The sequence below is a fragment of the Megachile rotundata genome, chromosome 2 (assembly GCF_050947335.1).
Source record: "Megachile rotundata isolate GNS110a chromosome 2, iyMegRotu1, whole genome shotgun sequence".
Lineage (NCBI taxonomy): Eukaryota > Metazoa > Arthropoda > Insecta > Hymenoptera > Megachilidae > Megachile > Megachile rotundata.
The window spans coordinates 9,159,265-9,181,933 of record NC_134984.1 but is presented as its reverse complement, the minus strand read 5'-3'; the positions used below and the strand labels follow the sequence as shown (position 1 = coordinate 9,181,933).

Here is a 22,669-nt window from a genome sequence, read left to right as displayed (position 1 = left end):
GTTCTGCCGGGGATAAATAACGTGCAGCTCCTGCTCGAACAATACGACTCGGTTTTAAATCTTCTCTTTGGCTGGCAGGCGAAATAGAACGTTCCTTTTCTCGAAAATACGTGGTGAAACGTGTTCCAGGAATGCCTCGGAATCGCATCGTTCCGAGTACTGTCTATAATCCTGGCTAATCGGTAATTCGCCCGCCATTGTAGTCCATTTCACACCGTTGCTTGCCTCAACCAGGAGATTTGCATTCGCAAATGTCCGCAATTTGCACGACTAGCTCGAATTTATTATTAACTTTTGTGGTAATTATACGGTCTAATGACTCTTCTACATTTTAGCTATTTTGCTGCAGTCAGATAGCTTCATTTTATCGTGAAAAGGAAAAATTGGGCAGAGGAGATTGAAAATTTACTTCTACAGATATAAAAGATTGCAACTAGTACATAATATCAAATTGTACTTGTACGTGATTAGTAATGTATATATGGTCTATAATAATTTATAATACGATCATTTTTCTAACTTAGAAATCTTAATTCCCAAATTCTTGAACCTTTGAATCTCTTCATTCTGAAACTTGCAGGTCACTTTAAGAATTTCTAACTTCTTTTCAGATTCGAAGGTTGCCTTTCTAGAAACATAACATTATAAATGTTATAAAATTATAAATTTAATAATTAATTTGATGTATACACTCATCTTAGACATTCATTAGTACTATATGAATATTTGCATTTATTTTAAATTATAATAATGTAAGTAATTGAATACATATAGCAAATAAATCATTTTACGTATCTGTAATTAACATACGAATTTAAATAATGATGACGTGTTACATTCACATATGAATATTTATTATAATATAAATAATTTATTATGAATAATAAATGAGGACTTTTAAGCATTCGTAACTCACATGTATGTACATTTGCATTTTTTAAATTAATGAATATATTTATATAAATAACATGAATACTATTATAATATAAAATAATTAAATTATTGATATTAATTACTCGTTGTAATTATATAAATAACTTCTGATTAAATTTTTATTCGTACAGTGCTCTGTTGTTTAAAAACATCAATATTTAATACCACATATTGCTTATCATTAAAACGAAAATGTTTGCTCGAATTAAATCGATTTATCCAAAGAATTATTAATGGCTATAAAATATTGTCAGCAAAAAGCAACATAAGCTAATAAAAGCGTGACTCAAATAATCTAAATGCTTTTAAAACCACAAATATTCAAAATACCGTCTAGTTGATGACCGCTGGTTGTTTGTGCCAATAATGTAGTTCATTTTAGCGGTCCACATCTCCTGACCGAAATATGTCAAATTAACGTTGTATTGTACGTTCATTAGCTATAATTTCTCTAAATGTATTCTGCTCTCAATAGTCATCGTTATCGAATGTTCAGCTTTAAATCCATAAAGCTATAATACGTAAATTCTATTTAATTTCATGAGAATCGGGCATTTTATATGCAAAACATCAATGACAAGATTTTTATATATTTTTAATAGAATTCAAGCTTTATCGATGTGACCTGAGCATTTTTATATTATTTATAATAGTCGAATACTGTGCAAAATAATATTTTAGTATTCTCTAACATTAAACGAAGAATTCAATTAATTTAATTAGTACAGACGTAAAAGTGTTAATATAAAATAAATAATACAATAAAAATTCAATAATCCATAAACATCTATCATATTAATTATTATGAGATTAACAGTTGTATCACAAAGTTAATTTAATAATTTAATTTAATTAAAATAACAGTGAATAATTTAATTAAACAGAAATATTTAATCAATTTAATTAAAAAATTAATATAATAATTAATTTTAATATCACGCATAGATTAATTAAGGACACATCAATTACTAAAATTTGCAACTTGTATTATAAACTTTATTATCCTACCTTCATTAAGTAAATTATTAACATAATATTTTGATAATAACATAATATATGTATTTGTTTTTCAACACACACAAAATATATAAATAATCGAATAATTTCATTTCTTTTATTTATAAATTTATTTTATTAAATAGAATCACGACATACTTGTTTATGCAGTTTGACCTGTATAACTTGTTTATCTTAAACAATAAAAGCAAATGAATGCACGGTCGAGTTTGAGGGACTTCATCTCGGTCGTAATGTAACAATAGCAGTCATCTGTGAACTGTCTCGACAAAAGGATGCTTCTTGCAGTTCTTGCCATAACCGCTGAAATCAGCAGTAAAAAACGAGAAATTAATGAAATGAATGGTAACAATATGTTGGAATGGAAAGAAATATTCGATGAATATTTAGAATATTGATGTGAAGGAAGATTTTGCTTTATTTGAAATTAACCTGATTTTTGTGTTGCGTATTTCAATTTAAAAATTCTTGAACCTTCGATTCCCTACATTCTTTTTCTTTCATTTTTTTGAATATTGAAAATTAAAAATTCCCAGATTCGCTAATATTTAGATTGCTAGGTTGTTTCTATAAAAACTTAATTTAACAAATATTTATACTTGAAAATTAGAGGAATACTTCAATTGTAATTTTAGAACCACAAAGTCCTGATTGATTTCTCAATCTCCCAAATTTCTCAATTCCCCAACTTTCTAATTGTTGGAATTTTCAAATAAAATTTTCCCAACTTTGTAATTGTTAGAATTTTCAAATTTCCAAATGATCAAAATTTTTAAATTGTCAGACTTCAAATCTTTAAATTTTCAAACCCTCAAGATTTAAAATTTCCAAACTCTAAAATTTTCAAGAACCTAAATCGTCGATTCTCCAAATTTCTGCTCCTGTAGCCACCCAATTCCTTAATTTTCAAATCTCAAAAGTCCCACATTCTCTAACTCCCAAATTCCTAAATTCCCAATTTGTAAAATACTTCAACTATCAAATTTTCATTCTCTCAAATCTCTTATTCTCAAATTTTCAAATTCTTCAAATTGTTCAATTCATACTCGAATCGATTATTAAGACTTTACGTAATCATTTTCAACAAACTTTAAAAAATATAAGTTGTGCTAAAGACCGGTCATTTGACCGGTCGCGGTAGGAATAGGTATACGTGAAGTGTCGGTAGGAATAGTGTTAAACTCTAATTCAATGTATCATATGTACTAATTTGTAGTATAATTGATCGACTACACAGTCGCCCAGAAGCTCTAAAACAAAGAGGGTGACACCTCTGGAGCAGAATGTAAATTAATCGAAACATAGTAACCTCTTATGCAGCAGCTGTAGCAAAGTGTTGCACATGCACCACTAACGGTAAACTGAAGTGCAGCGAAAGGAAACAAGGGCTAAGCGAGAACATGGAAATTGATGTTAGTGAAACTACGTCCAAACTTAGTTTCATGCAAAGTCTCGATGATAAGATTTCTCCACATACTAATGCACTGCAGGTGTTCGTGCAAATATATGCACATATTTACAAATTATTTCGACATTTAGTAATGAATTACAATGATTATTGTATTGCACATTATTGCGCAGTACTATTTCAATATAAGGTGGAGTAAGTTCGTAAACAGGGCAAGTGCGTATACAGACTATTTTTATTACAATATGAGCGAAATTTCTCCATTTAGTATGTTTGTTTCCTGGTTTCGTTTCACTATATCCCCTTTTATATTTCAGCTAAGAGTACTTGTTTGCAGTATAGAGTACTTGCATAATGCAGTAAAAAGCATTTTATAGCAGATTTGTTAATAATTCTGCTCTTGCCCTATTGCACATGAAATAAAGTTTCAAAGTATTTAACTTCAAGTTACGCTCTTACCCCATTTTCGGGGAAAGTGCAGAGTAGTTAACATTTTAAACAATTTCCTATCAAAATCAAAATGTGCAAGGAAAATTAAGGTCCTAGTTAATATTAATTAAATAGTAGTAATTGTGCACTTACTCCACTTCACCTGTAAACGGAAACGAAATTTTATAAATTAAATTTAAGCGCAGTAAATATTACTCATAGGTAGCATTAAAGGATATCTTTATGCTACCAACAATTTTAGAAAATTGAAAATTAATTCTACTTTATTTATCACTTTTATTATGAAAGACAAACACAGTATCATTTTGATCGGTAGTGAGGCTATTTTTGTTCAGAGAAATTTGAAATATCGACCTGTATGCCAATAGCAATTTATGAAACGCGTGTGCAGGCTAAAAAACAAAAATAGGAAAACACTTTATTTCCAAAACAAAAATCCCGCGAGAAAATTAAAACAAACCGACACATCCAAATTACTTCGACTTTATTTGCGGTTTTTGTAGGAAAAAAGCGTAAAAACTCAACGAACAACTCGCACGTTGCTCGTAAAAGGATTTTTCGGGATATAAATTGAGTAATAAAAATCGAATATCGTTTAAACTATCCATGTTGACATTATTCAGCAATGTAATCTTTTAACCAAAGTCTGTTTTGTCATGTTTGTAGCATGCTAAAAATAGTTATACTTACGTAATGAAAAAATATAAATAGTTATCTCATTAATGCATTAAAATGTGGTTAGGTATAAATTAAATGCAACGCATAATTTTAAGTCAAATAAGTGCGAATAATATTACTTTAATAATATTATTCCTTTTCAACTGACGGTATGTGATTCACTAGTTTATTTTTTATACAGAAAAGTAATAATTAAATTAGAGTAGATGGAGTAAATTTTCAAATTCCGAATTGACAAATTTGGAAAGTAACATTTAAAAATTTGAAAATTAACAAATTCAGAATAATTTACATAACTTACATCCAACCAAAATGTTATGATTATACTTATACATATAATATTGATACTCCAAATACATATAATTTTCATAAATTTTTAATAGTATTATTACATACAGCTTCTGCTATTAATTTTCATAAGAAGTATACACCTATAATCTGTAAAATAACAAGCTTTCACCGTGTCATTAAATGTGTGGTCTTTTATGCAAACTCACCACCGCGAAGAAAATAATTGGGTAGTCAAAAATAAATTGCCATTTAGAGCGAAACTGAGATCCGACAGTATTGAAAATTTTATGTACATTTAACTGAAACTTTTTGAACCTCGTGGACCGAAGAATACTTTTTAAGTCATTCTAATTGCCTCTTTTCATAAACTTATAAAATGTACACATTGTATGCATGCGAAACGTGTATACAAGACTTTTGATATATTCAATGTGCACATTATACAATCTTCTATTAATTATGTATACAAAGATATTAACACTGATTTAAGGTATTATAATTTGAAATATATATAAAAAAATAAAAAATGAGAATGATACGAATGAAGGGTACAGCAGAATAAGGGTGTCAAAAGTGCCTTTAGACCAAATCAATAAATGAACATATGAAGTAATACATCGTTCGAAGGAAATTAATTTTGCCAAGTATCAAGCCGCTACCCTTACTCGGAGTGTAGTTACGAAATTTTTAGATTTCTCAAATTCCTAGATCTTCATATTTCTATAAGGTGAAGTGGAGTAAGTACAGACTGGTTTTGTAAAGTTGATATTTAAACGTAAGTATTTTCAGTCTGCTATGTAAATATTTAACGCTGTCGACATCGAACGCTTAGCACAATTACTACTATTTCATTAATATTAACTAGGACCTTAATTTTCCTTGTACATTTTGATTTTGATAGGAAATTGTTTAAAATGTCAACTACTCTGCACTTTCCTCGAAAATGGAGTAAGAGCGTAACTTGAAGTTAAATACTTTGAAACTTTATTTCATGTGCAATGGGGCAAGAGCAGAATTATTAACAAATCTGCTGTAAAATGCTTTTTACTGCATTATGCAAGTACTCTATACTGCAAACACTCTTAGCTGAAATATAAAAGGGGATATAATGAAACGAAACCAGGAAACAAACATACTAAATGGAGAAATTTCGCTCATATTGTAATAAAAATAGCCTGTATACTTGCCCCGTTTCCGAACCCCACTTCACCTTATGGTCAAACTCCTATATCCCCAAACTAGAGTCTCATTTCTAGATCCCAAAATTTCTATACTTTCAAATTCTCAGATCCCGAAATTACAATGTTCCAAATTTTCAACATTCAAAAATCCCAAAGATCTCAAATATAAAAATGTCAAAACTACAAAATTTCCAAATACCTATGTCCCCAATTTCGACAATCACAGACCCCCAAATTCCCCCAAACGTCACCAAATATTGCAATCGTCCATTTCTGAAACCTCCAAATCCCTAAAGACCCAAATCCCAAAGTCCTCACATATCTTAACCCATTACACAATATTCCGATCCTCAAAAGTCCCTAAAAGTCAATGAGTTCAAATTCTCTTTTTTCCTTCGGTTGCCACACTTTCCCCAGAGAAGCCATGTTTGCTCTTGGTTGTATGTATTCAACCGCTCGAAATCGTATCGTTTCCAGAAGTGGCTTTAAAGCCGGATTCTCGAGTTTAAGGGCCACTGCGGCCAATTTCGTCGTCGCTCGCTATTCTTGAAAATCGCAGAATTTGCGAGGACACTTTTACGACAATCTCAAAGCTTTGGTGAAAGATAACGAACTATCAAATATTTGAAATTCGTGTCCAGCTTTCACGATGCTTGACTTTCTTTCGTTGCTCCTGCAACGTTTTTGTCTTTGTTTTTATACTTGATTGAATTCGGTTAAAACCTTTGCTCTGTTCGAGTTGTTATTTTTTAGTGTAATTTTTCTTTTATGTTTTCTGAATCGAACGAGATCTTCCTGTGAAATATTCTAACGCAAAACAAAAGGAAAATTCATCTGTGAATTTTTTATGGCTTGTTTTGTTTCATGTTACATGTATGGTGATTCGCGAAAGTCGAAATAGACAAACTTTTTGAATTATTTATGAAATTGTGGGGCGTCGAGAAAATTGGAGTAAAAGTTTTTTAGGTTAGGATCAATATTAAATGATATTATACATATTGTTTTCATGAGTATTGTTTCAAATTGTGGAGACTTGCGTCGCGCTTTGTATTATTCGCGCCATTTATGTTCTATTGTTTTATATGAAATAGATATAATATTCGAGTTGGCAGCAGTGGGAGACAAAAGAATAAAGGAGGAGAGTCTGAATCGTGGCGTGGCGCATGGTGCGATGCACACGTGCATTTTGTAATCCGTAAAGATTGAAATTATATTACAAGTTAAATATATATTAACTAAAAAACCCAACAATACTGGTAGCAGAGCGTGGTTACAGCGACCGAGGAAGGAAATTGCAGAAGAAATAAAGGAGCTATAAGCCGAAATCAAGGTAGGAAGCTGACACGCCGGAAAGTAAAAAGTAACGCCACGAAAGAAAAATGGACAAAATACCAATGAGTTCTGTTCCTCAACTTACGGGTACAAACTATTACGTTTGGTCTATGAAATTAGAAGCTATATTATGCCTGAAGAAGGTGAAATACGTTCTTGAAACGAATCGACCTGTAACCGACGAAATTGCGCGGGGAAAATGGGACAGCGATAACGAAGACGTTGTATCCATTATAAAACTAACATTGTCCGATGACCAGGCTATGCAATTCGCAAGCGAAACCAGTGCAAAGGATCTGTGGACAAAAATCAGAGAAACATACGTGGGACGCATTGAAGATTCCAAAATCGACGCCACAGTCGAATTACGCAGTATATTAATGGACGAAAAAGAGACGATCGCAGATTACGTCGCACGTGCACGAGGTATGGCATCAAAATGTAAAAGCCTAGGTGTTAATATTTCAGATCGAGAACTCGTTTACTATGTTGTGAGAGGTTTGAACGGTAAATTTAATCGCATAAGAAGTACATTAAAAACGCAGCGAGAGAAGAAACTCGACGATGTGCTAGAAGATTTAAGGGAAGAAGAAAGAGAGCTGAATAGTCAGAAAAAACGGAACGATGCAGCCTACGCAGTGAGAGATGGAAAACGCAACGCCGAGAAAAAATGTTACGTATGTAAAAAATCTGGACATTTATCAAAATCATGCTGGTACCGTAGGTCTAATAATGATGACGAGAGGAAGGATCGGTATCGAGACAGAGGGCGCGGAAATCAACGCAGTGACGTACAACAACATGGCCGTATGCAACAAAATCGCCAGGATAGACGCAACGATCGAATTGAGAAAGCCAATGAAGCTACTGACGACTATGCATTTGAAGCGAGCGAAGCGAACTATGTAAGCGATGGACGTAAAGTAAATTGGGTACTCGATAGCGGCTGCAGTAGTCATATGACTAAAGAAAAGTATGTACTTAATGATTTTTATTATATAAACGGTGACGTTTTTCTGGCAGACAAAGGCAATGTAACTAAATCGAAGGGAATCGGGTCAATGAACAGCAAATTTCAAATTGATAACGAATACGGTAATAGTGTACACCTCAAAGATATTTTATTTGTGCCTGAGTTAAGAAATAACTTACTTTCTATTCGAAAATTGGATGAAATGGGCTATAAAGTCATTTTCGGTAACGATCTAGCTTTAATCTATGACAGCAATAAAACACTTGTAGGTAAAGGGCTTAAAAATGGACCTAAATATACTGTAGAGAGCGAGATTGTGATTGATAATTGTTTCGAGTCTATAGAAAATATGAAAAACGTAAATAATGCAATGTTGTGGCACAAACGATTAGCTCATTTGAGTCCTAAATATATTGATAGATTGATTAAAGAATCTCTTGTCGAAAACGCCGATAAAATTTGCAAAGGAGAGATTGAATGCGAGTGTTGTAGTATGTCAAAGTTAACACAAAAACCCCATAAAGCGATAGAATGCGAGGTTACTAGTAAGCCATTAGAACTTGTATATATTGATTTGTGCGGACCTATGCCAACTGACTCAATTAAAGGTTCCAGGTACATGATGGTGATAGTGGACGATTATACAGGCATGTATTTTGTATATTTTCTTAAACATAAAGGTGAGTCATTAAACTATTTCATTGAATTTCAGAAAAAATTCGAAAACAGATTAGAAACAAAGATTAAAGGTATTAGAACTGATAATGGTCGAGAATTTGTTAACGAGAGTTTCCGTAAACATTTAAATGAGTCAGGTATTAGTCATCAAAAAACCGTGCCGTTCAATCCGCAAAGTAATGGAAAAGTAGAAAGGGCAAATCGCGTATTATTGGATAGGGCCCGTACTATGCTTAATGATAGTAAATTGCCTCCCGAATTTTGGGCAGAAGCGGTAGCAGCTGCATGTCACGTCTCAAATTTAACTCCCAGAAAAGGAAAAGCGAAAACTCCTTTCGAATTATTTTTCGGTCGTAAACCGTCATTGGAACACTTAAAGGTGTTCGGCTGCGTCGCGTTTTTCTATGTACCAAAAACACATCGCGATAAATTAGAACCAAGAGGCGAAATTGGTATAATGGTAGGCTATGCTAGGAGTCGTAGCGGATACCGCATCTATGATATTAAAAACTGTAGAGTAATAGAGGAACGTACAGTCAAATTCCATGAAAATACTATGGGTTATAGTTTCATTTCCGAGGAACCACTTAAAGAGGGGTATAAAACGTTTGACTTCGAGTTGTTACTCGAAAGAAGGAATAGGGAGTCAATTAATACACCATTAGAAAATGAAGAAAATACATCTGACAATGAGATTTATGTAGATGCGGAATCCGATAGCGGATCAGATATAATTGATAATGGAGATAATCTGTTTCAAAATATTAACGCAAATGAAAATCGTAGGGGTAGACCGAGAGGAACTACAAATGCTGTGATACAAGTTCGTTCACAACAGGATCGGCTAGAACGTGAAGCAAGACTATTGGAGCAAGGCGTTCGTAGGTCGAGACGGATTGCTGACAGAGATACCAATAATGCTCCTGCACGTAATGTTGACGATATAGAAGCTAACGAAGCTAATGATATGGTAATCCCTAATAATTTTAAAGAAGCGAAAGAAAATAAAGATTGGGTAAATTGGCACAAGGCTATGAAGGATGAACTCGAGTCGTTACACTCTCATAATGTGTGGAAAGTTGTTCCTAGGCCGCCGAATATAAAGATTGTCAAAAGCAAATGGATTTATACTATTAAAAATGACTCCGAAAATAATACGAAAACATTCAAAGCGCGATTAGTTGCCGCAGGATTTAACCAAGTTAAATATAAAGATTATGAGGAATCATATTCCCCAGTAGTTAATATCGAGGCATGGAGAGCATTATTGAGTATCGCTGCCAAGAAAAATATGCGTATACGGTTCTTTGATGTAAAAACAGCTTATCTCTATGGATCCATCAGTGAAACTGTATATATGGAACCACCTCCCGGGTTCGAAAGTATGATTGGTTCTAACAAAGTATGTAAGTTGCAAAAAAGTATTTACGGATTGCCTCAATCCGGGCGCAATTGGTTTAAACGACTTTGCGAGGAATTGTTAAACTTAGGTCTTAAGCAATTGGCTAGCGATAACTGTATTTTCGTATTCAATGAAAGTGAAATTTTTATTTGTGTGACTGTATATGTCGATGACCTTTCTGTTATTGATAATAATCCTAAAGCTAGCAACGTATTTATTGAAAAATTACACAATGTATTTGAACTTAAGGAGACTACATGTAAAAATACGTTTCTAGGTATGGAAATTAAATTATTTGAGAAGGAAATAACGATTTCTCAGGAAGAATACATTAAAACGTTATTGAAAAAATATGGGATGTCGGATTGCAAACCGGTGACCACACCCATAGTTCCAGGACAAGATAAAGAGCCTGATCCGTCTGATGAGGTCATTGACATAAAGATCTACCAAGAATTAATTGGGGAGTTACTTTATTTAAGTAGTAGAACCAGACCAGACATTGCATTCGCGACAAGTTACCTGTCACAATTTAATGCTCGTCCAGAAAAGCGTCACTACGTGATGGGAAAAAGAATATTGCGTTACCTATCGAATACCTTAAATTATAAGTTGCGTTATGATCGAGAACAAGGCGAACTTAATGGAAGTAGTGATGCCAGTTGGGGAAATGGAGTTAAAATGAAGTCTTTCTCAGGTGGGGTAATACAATTAGGAAAATCTCTTATAACATGGCATTGTCATAAACAGAAATGCGTAGCAGATTCTACGTGTGAAGCAGAACTATTTGCGATTCATGATGTAACTAAAAATGTAAAGTGGCTAACTGGGTTGTTATCCGAACTTGGTTTTGAAACACTATGTAAACCACCTGTACGTATCGCAAGCGACAGTCAATCAGCAATCGATGTACTTAAAGAAGCGAAATCATCTCGTAGACTGCGACATGTCTTGTTAAAGATTCAATTTATCAAAGATGAAGTTGTCAAAGGACGTGTCCATGTGTTTTATACTAATACAGAATTAATGAAAGCGGATTTTCTTACCAAAGCGGTGACTAAAGAAAAACTCGTGTGGAGTTGTAATCAAATAGGTTTATATTAATTATATGTACTGCGAAGAATAGAAAGCTCTACGCAGGTGGGGAATTGTGGAGACTTGCGTCGCGCTTTGTATTATTCGCGCCATTTATGTTCTATTGTTTTATATGAAATAGATATAATATTCGAGTTGGCAGCAGTGGGAGACAAAAGAATAAAGGAGGAGAGTCTGAATCGTGGCGTGGCGCATGGTGCGATGCACACGTGCATTTTGTAATCCGTAAAGATTGAAATTATATTACAAGTTAAATATATATTAACTAAAAAACCCAACACAAATTTCTATATTCATAAATTCCCACATACCCAAATTTCTAGATTCCCCAATTCCCGCATTCCCAAATTCCCACATTCCCTTATTACCACATTCCCCAATTGCCACATTTCTCAAATACCACATTATTCGATTCCCTCATTCCCCAATTCCCACATTTCCCAATCCCCAAATTCCTCAATTCCCATATTCCCCAATTCCCACACCCCCAAATTTCTACATTCCTTAATTCCCACATTCTCAAATTCCCACGTACCCAGATTTCTATATTCTCCAATTCCCACACCCCCAAATTTCCACAGTCCCCAATTCCCATATCCCCACATTTCTACATTCCCCAATTCCTACATCCCCAAATTTCTATATTTCTCAATTCCCACATTCTCAAATTCTCACACATACAAATTTCTACACTCCCCAATTTTCATATCCCCAAATTTCTAGATTCTCTAATTCCCACGTTCCCAAATTTCTACCTTTCCCAATTCTCACATTCCCAAATTCCTAAATTGCTAAATTTTCCAATCCTGAAAGTCTAAGGTCCCTACATTCCTTAATCTTCAAATTCGTTTCACTTCGAACACGTTTCGTATTAACGTCTCAACTATGTTACCACTGTTCAGAAAGAACAAAATAATTAAATTGCACTATTTATGAGAAGTTGTATGGTGTCAAAACAATCAGTGTATAAACAATTTTTTTCTTCGGCTCAGAATCGTTTTAAGATCAAGTTTAATTGAGCACTTTTGAAATTCAGTCATAAATGGAATAACGTAGTTTCGGTTTCGCAACCTTACACTTTCTAAATGTTTTTGCGTAAAAAGTTGTTCATTTTCAATGCTGACAATGAATAACGATCGCATTCTACTATTTTTATTCAGCTATCACTGCTTTAATCTACATAACCCGCTGCATAGTTACTTCAGTGAAGTGCTACTTAGGCATTCAGCTGTTTTATCACTCCACCATTTTGATTTATACTGCTATTACCATGCAATATCGTGTTCCTTATATTGCACCAGTCTAAAGTCTAAATTGTTCTATGTTGAAACACGTTTTATAACTCTGTAACTCTATGATATGATAATTCTGCAATTTTACAGCTCGTTTTTGCAATTTCAGTTCTGTAATCAAGTCTGGAAAAAATTCTGTCGATCCTGAGGTTTAGGAAATTTATAATTCCACGGATTTATAATTGCACGAATCTTTTAAGCTTTACTTATGTGCTTTTATAATACTGTAACTGGGATTTTGTAGGAGTCCATAATTCTAATATATTGTAGAAACATACGTTTATTACTAACTTACAATTTTATTTTTTGAATTTTGTTCAACTAAATTTTCTAATTCAGCTATAATTTTGTAATTCAAAAAATCTTTAACTATGTAATTTTAGAGGAGATGGTATTTTTGCAACTTTCAGAATTTTATTCAAATTCATTTTGACAGCTTCGTGATTCTATAACCTGATTCCATAAATCAAGTTCTTCATCTTCAAAGATTCTACAGATCAAAATTTTGTGCTATAAGTCTAAAATTTCCAAACGTTTATATTAATCTTTAGAGTGGTCCATTATTTTTAATTAACTTCATTAATGTACACATAAGATTGTATTTCTGCAACTTTCAGAATTTGGTTTACCTTCATTTCGACAACTTCGTGATTCTATAATCTGATTCCATAAATCAAGTCCTTCATCTTCAAAGATTCTACAAATCAAAATTTTGTGCTATAAATCTAAAATTTCAAAACGTTTATATTAAACTTTAGAGTGGTCCATTATTTTTAATTAACTTCATTAATGTACACATAAGATTGTATTTCTGTAACTTTCAGAATTTTTTACAGCTTCATTTCGACAGCTTCGTAATTCCACAATCTGATTCCACAAATCAAATTTTTCATTTTCACAATTCTACAAATCACACTTTTGTACAAAAATTCTAGAATTGTATAATGTTTCTATTAATCTTTAAAATGGTCCATTATTTTTAATTAACTTCTCGAATCCAACAGTTCTGAGAATTTATATACCTGTATCATAATTATTCAGTTTTATGAATGCGAAGTTTCCACGAGTTGAAGTTCCGCTACAATAACCCCATATTCATAAAAGCTAATAATTTAACAATTTCAAAATTTTACATTTCAGAAAACACAAAGTTTTAAGTATGTATTACGTTTTCGTACTTATGGAGCGCGCAATGCGCAGTTCTAAAACTGTCAGCCTGAACGAAATCGTTTCCAGGTTATCTCGTTGTAAAATTCGGAGAAAATTTCGGAACGAAATTCTGTTTACAAGTTAACGTACACGTTCATACAAAAAAATCGGAGACAACTCGGGAAATACATATTTTTGTCAGAATTTTCGTTTAACGCTTCTAGGAAGTCTCGTTTTGAATTGTAAAACAATTGTCAGGTGGAACGATTCCTTTGAGCAACAAAAACCTGAATATTCATACACAGATTTATTTGCTTCGAGCTGACGTATCTTTGAACAGTTCAGCTTGTTTGTGCTTGTCGAATCGAATTGCTTTCGATTTGCATCCATTAACGATACGTCGAACGTAGGTAGCTAACATTGAACTAGTTCTCAGATCTTTCAAATTTTAGATTGTTTGAAGTAAGAGAATACCTCTCTAAACGTACATTAATTGTCTTGATGACAAACACATTTCAAGATCATCTAAATGACGTTGAGAGAACCATCTTATTAAAAACACATTTTTGACCAGTTAATTTCTTTGGATTAACTTTGGATTAACTTGGCTTATAATGTCGAGTCTCGTAATAGACATTAAAATTGAAATATCTCCTAAACTAATGATTTTTTCACATAAATAGATTAATACTTTTTTGTAAAGAATATGAAGGAATATCAGCTGATGCAATAAAAAATATACGATTCCATTTGAAAAAACATTAATGACCTTCATATGTCCTTTACACGTCCACCTACAAAAAAAATATACCACCAGAATATGCCTTCCTCAAGCCATTCAACCTCATCTGAAACATTATTTGCTATAAGTAATAATAATATCGCAAATCTAGATGCCAAAATGTGGTGAGCCACTCTGTATAATTGAAAGTCGCCAAATCTGAAATATACCTAACATTTTAACGTTCTTTATTTATTTTAATACTGCAGTAATTACGTGGCTCTAACTGACGCGATTGTAGAACTTGTAGGTTAAGGGGTTAATACGTTTAAAGATAACTATTTAGCCTTAAATAATTTTGTCATAATTATTCATACATTATCTATTACATTGACATAGTCAGTTCATCACAATAATATATATGTTTTTTCTTAATTTATTCATCTTCGACTTCAGTGCTATGGGAAGACGTAGTGGAAGACGTAAACAGAAAAACAATATGGATTGTTGCGTGCGAAATTTGAATTATGTACATGTTACGTACTTACAATGTTTTAAACTATTAATCCTATACGTTTGCACAAAGATTGTATTTTGAGTTCCAATTATACCTTACATAATTGAAGATTCTCAAAATATACCTAACATTCTTTATTCATTTTAACACTGCAGTAATAATTAGGTGGCTCTGACTGATTCTACTGTCGAGAAGCTTGTTAAAAGGTTAATCGTTCAAGCATTTCATTGTTGATACGAGTGTAAACGCTACCAGAAACCGTCATCCAATATTAATTTACCAAGAGGTGGTCCATTTCGAAGCATAGCTTGGACCTTTCAGTCCCTGGAGGCTCGCGACGATGCATGTTCGGTGCTCAGTTATGAAACGTTTCTGTAACACAATGTTTGGATAGCAGAATATTCAGATAAAGGATGTTCCACTGTATCTGATTATTCGACCACCGCTCACCTAGCGATATTGTCATTAATAAGTCCCCGGAGAATCGGCGAGTGGCGGAGTTTCGATGAAAAGCAAGTCTCCTTGATAGTTGGCGGGAACAATTAAATTGCTTTAACCCGTTGACCCAATTTATGGGAGGCTATTAATTGAACACATTAGAAGTTCAGGCAGCTTCCTGTTTCTATTAGTTCCTGACCATTATCAGCGTCTGCTAGGAATAATTAATTCAGTGAACGACGGCGAACCGGAGACAGGATACAAAGGAGAGAAGCTCGCGAGGAACATGAGCCAAGCGTGTTTTGTTTGGAGCGTTTTGTATGTTCTGAAAGAACGATAATTAAACTGTGATATTACGAGGACTACGGTCGACAGCGAATCTGTTTCCCTGGAGGAAATATGGCAAGCATGACGGAAGAGACCTCGGGATGTTTAGGAATCTTTGAAGATCCACAAATTTTAGGACGAGTTTATGAATTTGGAGACGTTGACATTTGAGAAGTTTGAGTTTCGGAGATTTGGAAATTGGGACATTTAAACATTTGAAGGTTTAGAGAATTTAGGATCTTGGGATATGAAAAGATCTGGCGATCTAAGAATCTAGGAATCTAGAAACTTGGTGAAATACTAATTCGTAGATCTAGGAATTTGAGGATGTAGGAGTTTGGAGGCATAAGAATTTGGCGATATAGAAGAGATTTGAAGATCTAGGGATATGGAACTCTATGGACTTTGTAAAAATTTAGGTATTCCATAATATGGAAATCTAGGAATTTGCAAAATATGAAAATAAATATGGAAAACTAAAAAATTCCCTCCTATAAAAACCTACAATCTCATCAATACCTATTGTAATTATGATCTAAAACATTTACAAACTCAATAAATATGAATTTAAATGAAGAAAGTATCAATATACAGTTCTAACAAACCGCGGACCATGGAGAGAACCGGCATTCAAATTCGTATTCAATGTACCAAACTGTTTATCGATAACTAATTATACACAACAATTCAGCGATGCATTTCGGTACAATATTTAGCATCGAGGAGAATGAATTTCATTCTTGAAGTGGTTAACCAGGCAACCGCATATAACAATACATTTTCCTATCCTGCACAATGAATTCGATTAAAGTTACTCTAGTTCGAATGGATGTTTCGTGGTAAATCGGTTGTTCAGGTGGTTAAACTGGCGTACTGTTGGTATCTCAAAGTGTTGATCAAGAATACCAACAATTAATCTAAATGTAGTATTCAAATTTGCAGCGGAATATGACGAGAGTTTAACATTAATATTATTAAACGGTTCAATTCATTCACGAGTTATTTTAAGGTTATGTTTATTAACTTTCTGTTGTATGATTTGTTAGATGCGTCAGTCAGAATTAATTATTCATTATTAGAATATTAAAACAAATAAAACAAGGTTTCTTTTGTATTCAGCGATCTTTGAGTATGCAAATTTTGAGTGTGCAAGATGAAAAATTAATTTTTATAGGTTAAGTTGGGTTGCCTTTGTTGAAATGCATATCGATTTTTATTCGAATAAAAAATGGATATGTATAATAGTCCATCGTTTGTTTAGTCGTATTTTTATTTTATTTCTAACTTCTTGCCACTAACGAGTCTGACTCGTGACATTCACAGTTCAAGTATCATCTTACTCGAATTTTGCTCGAAACAAAGAGTAGAAATACAAGATATATTAATATGTATTGATATTTATAGTGCGTCATATTAATAGATAATAAATTTTACCATTATAATTTGAACAAATCTTCTAATTTTACGGAAAATGTGAAGAATGCTGAAAAATTATAGTGGTCCTAATTCGATGGTCAGAAACTGTAGCGTTATACATTGACAATATTTAGTGTTAATGTTAGTTTAATGTTAGTAATCAGTGCCAGTAATGTTAGTGTTAGGAATCAATTCGGTTCTATAGTTATAATTAATTAATTTTGCAGGTGGATCGTGCGGAGAACGAGGAGGGCCAGGGAGGGGGTGGTCTGTCGACGTCTTCGGCGGGCTGCAGCAGTGCTTCCGGTTCAAAAATGGGCCCCGGGCCCGATTCCGGTAGCAGTGCTCCCCCTTCTGCTCCCCAATCTCTGGCTACCTCCAGAGATGAAGACGACCACCAAAATGAAGAAAGCAGTGGTAGACGTTCCAATGGCCACACAGGAACGCGGTGAGTGAACTCGATTTCTTCCCTTTGATGGACATTCGTGTAACCCTGACAAATCCTCCGTTACCGACATAGCACGCTTCCTTACACGTCGAGTGATGTGCCCTAACTGATGAAGGACTATTTCATGGTTCCTCTATGTTTCGCCGTAAATATTCACAGAGTGGACTCTATAAAGAGACTATGTCAGTCCTTGTGGACTCGTGTTGATTTACTTTGGAAGTCGGTTGTAGGTTTGGTCCACATTCTACGCTTTCTGTTAGGTGTTTAAGAGTCTTCGTTGGCTTCTAGTAAACCCGAGTTTTTAGGTTTCTTGTGAACCATAATTTCTAGATTTCTAGTTAACCGTAATTTCTGGGTTTCTTGTAAACCATGATTTCTGGGTTTCTTGTAAACCATAATTTCTAGGTTTCTTGTAAACCGTAATTCCTAAGTTTCTAATACATCACTAGAATTTCTAGGTTTCTTGTAAACCGTAGTTACTCCTAAGTTTTTAGTGAATCACGATAATTTCTAGGTTACTTATAAACCATAATTTCTAGGTTTCTTATAAACCACAATAATTTCTAGATTTTTTGCAAACCATGATTTCTAGGTTTTTCGTAAACCATAATAATTTCTAGGCTTTTTGCAAAACATGATTTCTAGGTTTCTTGTAAACCACAATAATTTCTAGATTTTTTGTAAACCATGATTTCTAGGTTTTTCGTAAGCCATATTAATTTATAGGTTTCTTGTAAACCATAATAATTTGTAGGTTTCTTGTAAACCATAACAATGTCTAGGTTTCTTATAAACCATAATAATTTCTAGGTTTCTAGTGAACCATAATAACTTCTAGGTTTCCAGTAAACATGAATGTCATTCATTTAATGTCACATATAATGATGACTACGGTCATTTATTATTAACCCATTCGCAACAATGTCAATTGCACGTGCAAGAGTAATAACAAGGGTAGTTTCGCAAGTGTTAACCGATTTTAATGAAACATAGCTTACAATTTTCAACAAAATATTTTATGTTTATTTTTTTATCAGCATGTATTCATATTTAGAGGGTTAAATCAGCTCTTGAAGTTGGGGATGGAAAATGTATTTTTCTTAATATGTACCTTGTATGTTTTTGTTATACAGAAAATGTATATAACAATATTTTGTTTTGTAGTGGTAAATTTTATTGCATAAACGGTTTTGCAATATAATATATTTAATTAAAGACTATGCTTAATAAAAGTTAATATTTTTTTTTGTTTTCATGGTCGAAACATGACTGCTTTGATCTAATTTTGTTTATTTTAATTATCAATTAATTCTAAGTATAGAGATAAATTTCTAATGAAACATATTTTATTAAATGTCGTATGGCGAATTCGCGGTCCTTGTGATTCAAATATGCTGTAACCTGTATCGTACTAGTTATTTGTACATATAGTAAAAACCATTTTATATTTATTAGGGATACCGAAAAGTAATCGAAACTTCTTCGATGATTTCAAAGTTTTTCTATGAAAAATCGAAGGACTTTTTTTAGGAAGGGAACAATTGCCTTTACGCTGGCAAAAAGCGTTAGAAAGTGATGGAAATTATTTTGTTGATTTAAGATTTCTTTAATAAATAATTATTTTTCGCCAGCAAACAAAATTTTGATTACTTTTCGGTACCCCTAATATATTTTAATAATATAGATCCGAGTATGTCTCAAAATAACACATTCCAAATTACAGATTACAAAAACATACAATATTGTATATTATTTATGATTGAATTTTTTGCATAAATATATTATTGGCAATAAAATGTCTGCGCCATTAGAAACACTTATAATTCATTCACTTTTTTTAACGAATGTCATTATTCTAAAAATTATGTAGATTATTATTTACGGTTTATGCTTTGATATTATATGTATTATATTGTACTATATTTTATTACAATATGTTGCATTGTAATATAATATTATTACACAAAAGCAGCATCATTTTACTCGTGAATAAAAAATAGTAACTTCTATTATAATCTATAAATAAATAAATATTTTACAAAACAGATGTAGTCAAATTTTTCATTGTAAAACAACAAATTTTCATATACCTTTTTTGTATAATAGAATGATTTAAAAATATTGTGAAAGTTATATTTTCATTTTGAAATTCAATGGCTATTTTCATCCTCTATATATGAAGCACCGATTAAAAAAATACGAGTGAAATGTTTTTTTGAACACTCTCAAATATTTTACTAAAATCGGTTCTTGACACAAAGTAAATTTTCGTTGTACGTATTTGTTGTAATATTTAATAAATGTGTACTATGTACTAATCGTATCCGTAGGTATGTTGATATACAATAAAATACTGTAACTTTAGATACGTTTCTATCGAGTTAGATAATAAGAGTTTTCTACATTCTGTTTTCACTTACTGATTTATTAATGTCATCTGTTAACCAAATAATTAATTAATACCAACGATATTTAATTTTTAATTAAGTCAATTATTAATTAATCAGTATGTCACCCGTTGCGAATGGGTTAACTGAACAAAACTGGGTTAAAAGCGAATTAGATCTGTAAAATGTTTTTCAAAATTTAAAATCCTTTTATATTTTTAAATTACAGACATTGCGTGGCTAGCAGATAACGAGGTATACATTCAAAATTATTTTCATTGGAAGAATCTATTTTTAAAATTCATCAAAATTTAAACTTTTTATTAAATCCGTAAACCTATTTATTTTTGGTGCGTTTGCTGTTTGTAATTACTATTATTTTTCATTTTTCGAATTAAGTATTAGGGGTAGATTTCCAGAAAAGAAAAATGAAAAATAAAAGTATTTAAACAAACCAAAATATTTTTGATACTTTTCAAATAATTTTGTAAAAATGGTTACTTAAACTATTTTACTAATATTCATAAGTCATTATGTCACAGATTGTTCCATATGCGGTAACCTTACACATGTGGATTCCAGTATTAATCGTGCAAATCAAAAAGAAATTCTGTCAACAGAAATAAACTGAAAATGTGTATATTTTTGTATAATATTTCTTCATGTACAACTTCGTTTTCAAAAAAACTAAATTTGAACATTTTTCTATTTGTAAAGCAGTTTTTTATGACAAAAAAATAATTTCAACAATTCATTATTCAGTATTTAAAGGACATAATGTTTTCAAAAATATAATTATTAATATTATAAAAATTGTTATTCTTTGTCAGATGTTACGCATATCTGTATTTTTATTTAAAAAATAAATTTAATGGATCTATCTGTATCTATTTTCTTAAAATTACGGTTCTTTATTAATTAAAATCTGTTTTCTTTAAAATTTTTAAATTTTAACTGTTAATATTTTTAACCTTTCACTTAGTTAATTTTGTAATAAAATTCAACACTAAAAACGCTCAACGAAGTAATTAATTTTTTGTTGAAACATCATTTTTATCCTCAATTATTCTTCAATTTGTGCAGCAGTATTCTAATTAATTTTAAAACATAATTTACATGTGTAATTTTGAGGCGTGGTTCCTTTCGAAGATTTAACTTTATCCTTTTGGTTACTGATATTTCAAACTTCTGAATTTAAACTATGATATTAGTATTAATAATTAGTATTAATAGTATTTAACGATTCTGTCATCGCCTTGACATACGTAAATAATTACAACGAATTATTTTATTATATTAACCCTTTGCAATCCGAAAGTTTATTTTGCCAGTTAAAATGTCCCCTCAGAGGGAACAACGGAATGCAAAGGGTTAAATTTCTAATTCTTGATTTTTTTAAATTATAAAGTCATTATAATCTCTACGAACCTAATCATTAAGTGCACAATAGAATTCTAAAACCCAATTTTACTTTCATCTATATAAATCTGTCAAAAAGCTTGAATAAATTCCGATAAAAGAAGATCCCATCTCTGGAAAACAATTTTCCACGGATGAAAAGTTCTGATCTGCCTTGTTCATTCGATCGAACTCACTTTAATTCCAATATTATAAAAAAGAATCTCTTTTTTCATTTTTTCTTCATTTCAAAAGTCTGCTGTTATTTTTTCCTCTTTCATACTTGAAAGAGTTCCTCTACTATCTCGAACAGAAAAAGTCAACAATCTTTAGAATACTTCAAGTGGCGGAAATAAAAAGCCATCTCTTCAGACATCAGTTTTGTTTGACTTTTTATCTGTATATCAACAAGTGTTTGGTGATTGAAATATCACCTTAAACATCTTCTTTAAAATAAAAAATATTTTATGACAGAGTTAAATATCTGAAGAAAACATTATTTTAGACTCTCAAATATTATGATCATTCAGTAATATTTTTCAAGGTCATTCTTTTCGAAATTTTAGTGTGACCAACGTTTTTTAAATGGTGCAACATATTTTCATTGTCATAGAATGATATTTGAAAATATGACAGATCCAAGAATTTTATGATATGACCTTCATGTGAACTTTAGTACAAATAGTTCATGAAAAGTAAGCAATTGATGAACAGAGTGAAATAATGAATAGAAAGATTAATAATAAAGGAAATTTTAGCAAGTGCATATAACAGTATGCACGTTCACTAAATCTTACAAAATGTTAATACCTGTTTAAGTTATCACACAAAAATAACTCCAAACACCAAATACAAAAAGTCTTGAATATGCAGAATTCTTATTAAGTGACTTATTCGAATAAAATCGAAAAATTGAGGGATGTAAAGTTAAGGTCAAAAGTCAAAAGTTCATCAAAAGTTCAAAAGTTGAAGTCTCGTTATTCGCTACCCACATATTACTGTCCATTGCAAAATTAGTATATAAAAAAATAATTTATCACAAAAAGTTGAAGTCTCATTATTTGCTATCCACGTATTATTGAACATTTCAAAATTACTATATAAAAAATAATGTATCACAATTTACCTTCAAAGACCC

General features: G+C 31.9%; 1 protein-coding gene across 4 annotated transcripts in view; it reads left to right on the top strand.

The window, feature by feature from the left end:
* Positions 1 to 22,669, top strand: part of LOC100881580 (uncharacterized) — a 395,763-nt gene that overhangs the window by 190,031 nt on the left and 183,063 nt on the right. For all 4 annotated transcript variants that reach the window (XM_076542275.1, XM_076542274.1, XM_076542273.1 and 1 more), the window contains one exon: positions 17,526 to 17,746. In XM_076542275.1, the coding sequence (XP_076398390.1) occupies positions 17,613 to 17,746 (134 nt within the window). In that variant the 5' untranslated portion in view covers positions 17,526 to 17,612. The remainder of the gene's footprint in view (positions 1 to 17,525; positions 17,747 to 22,669) is intronic.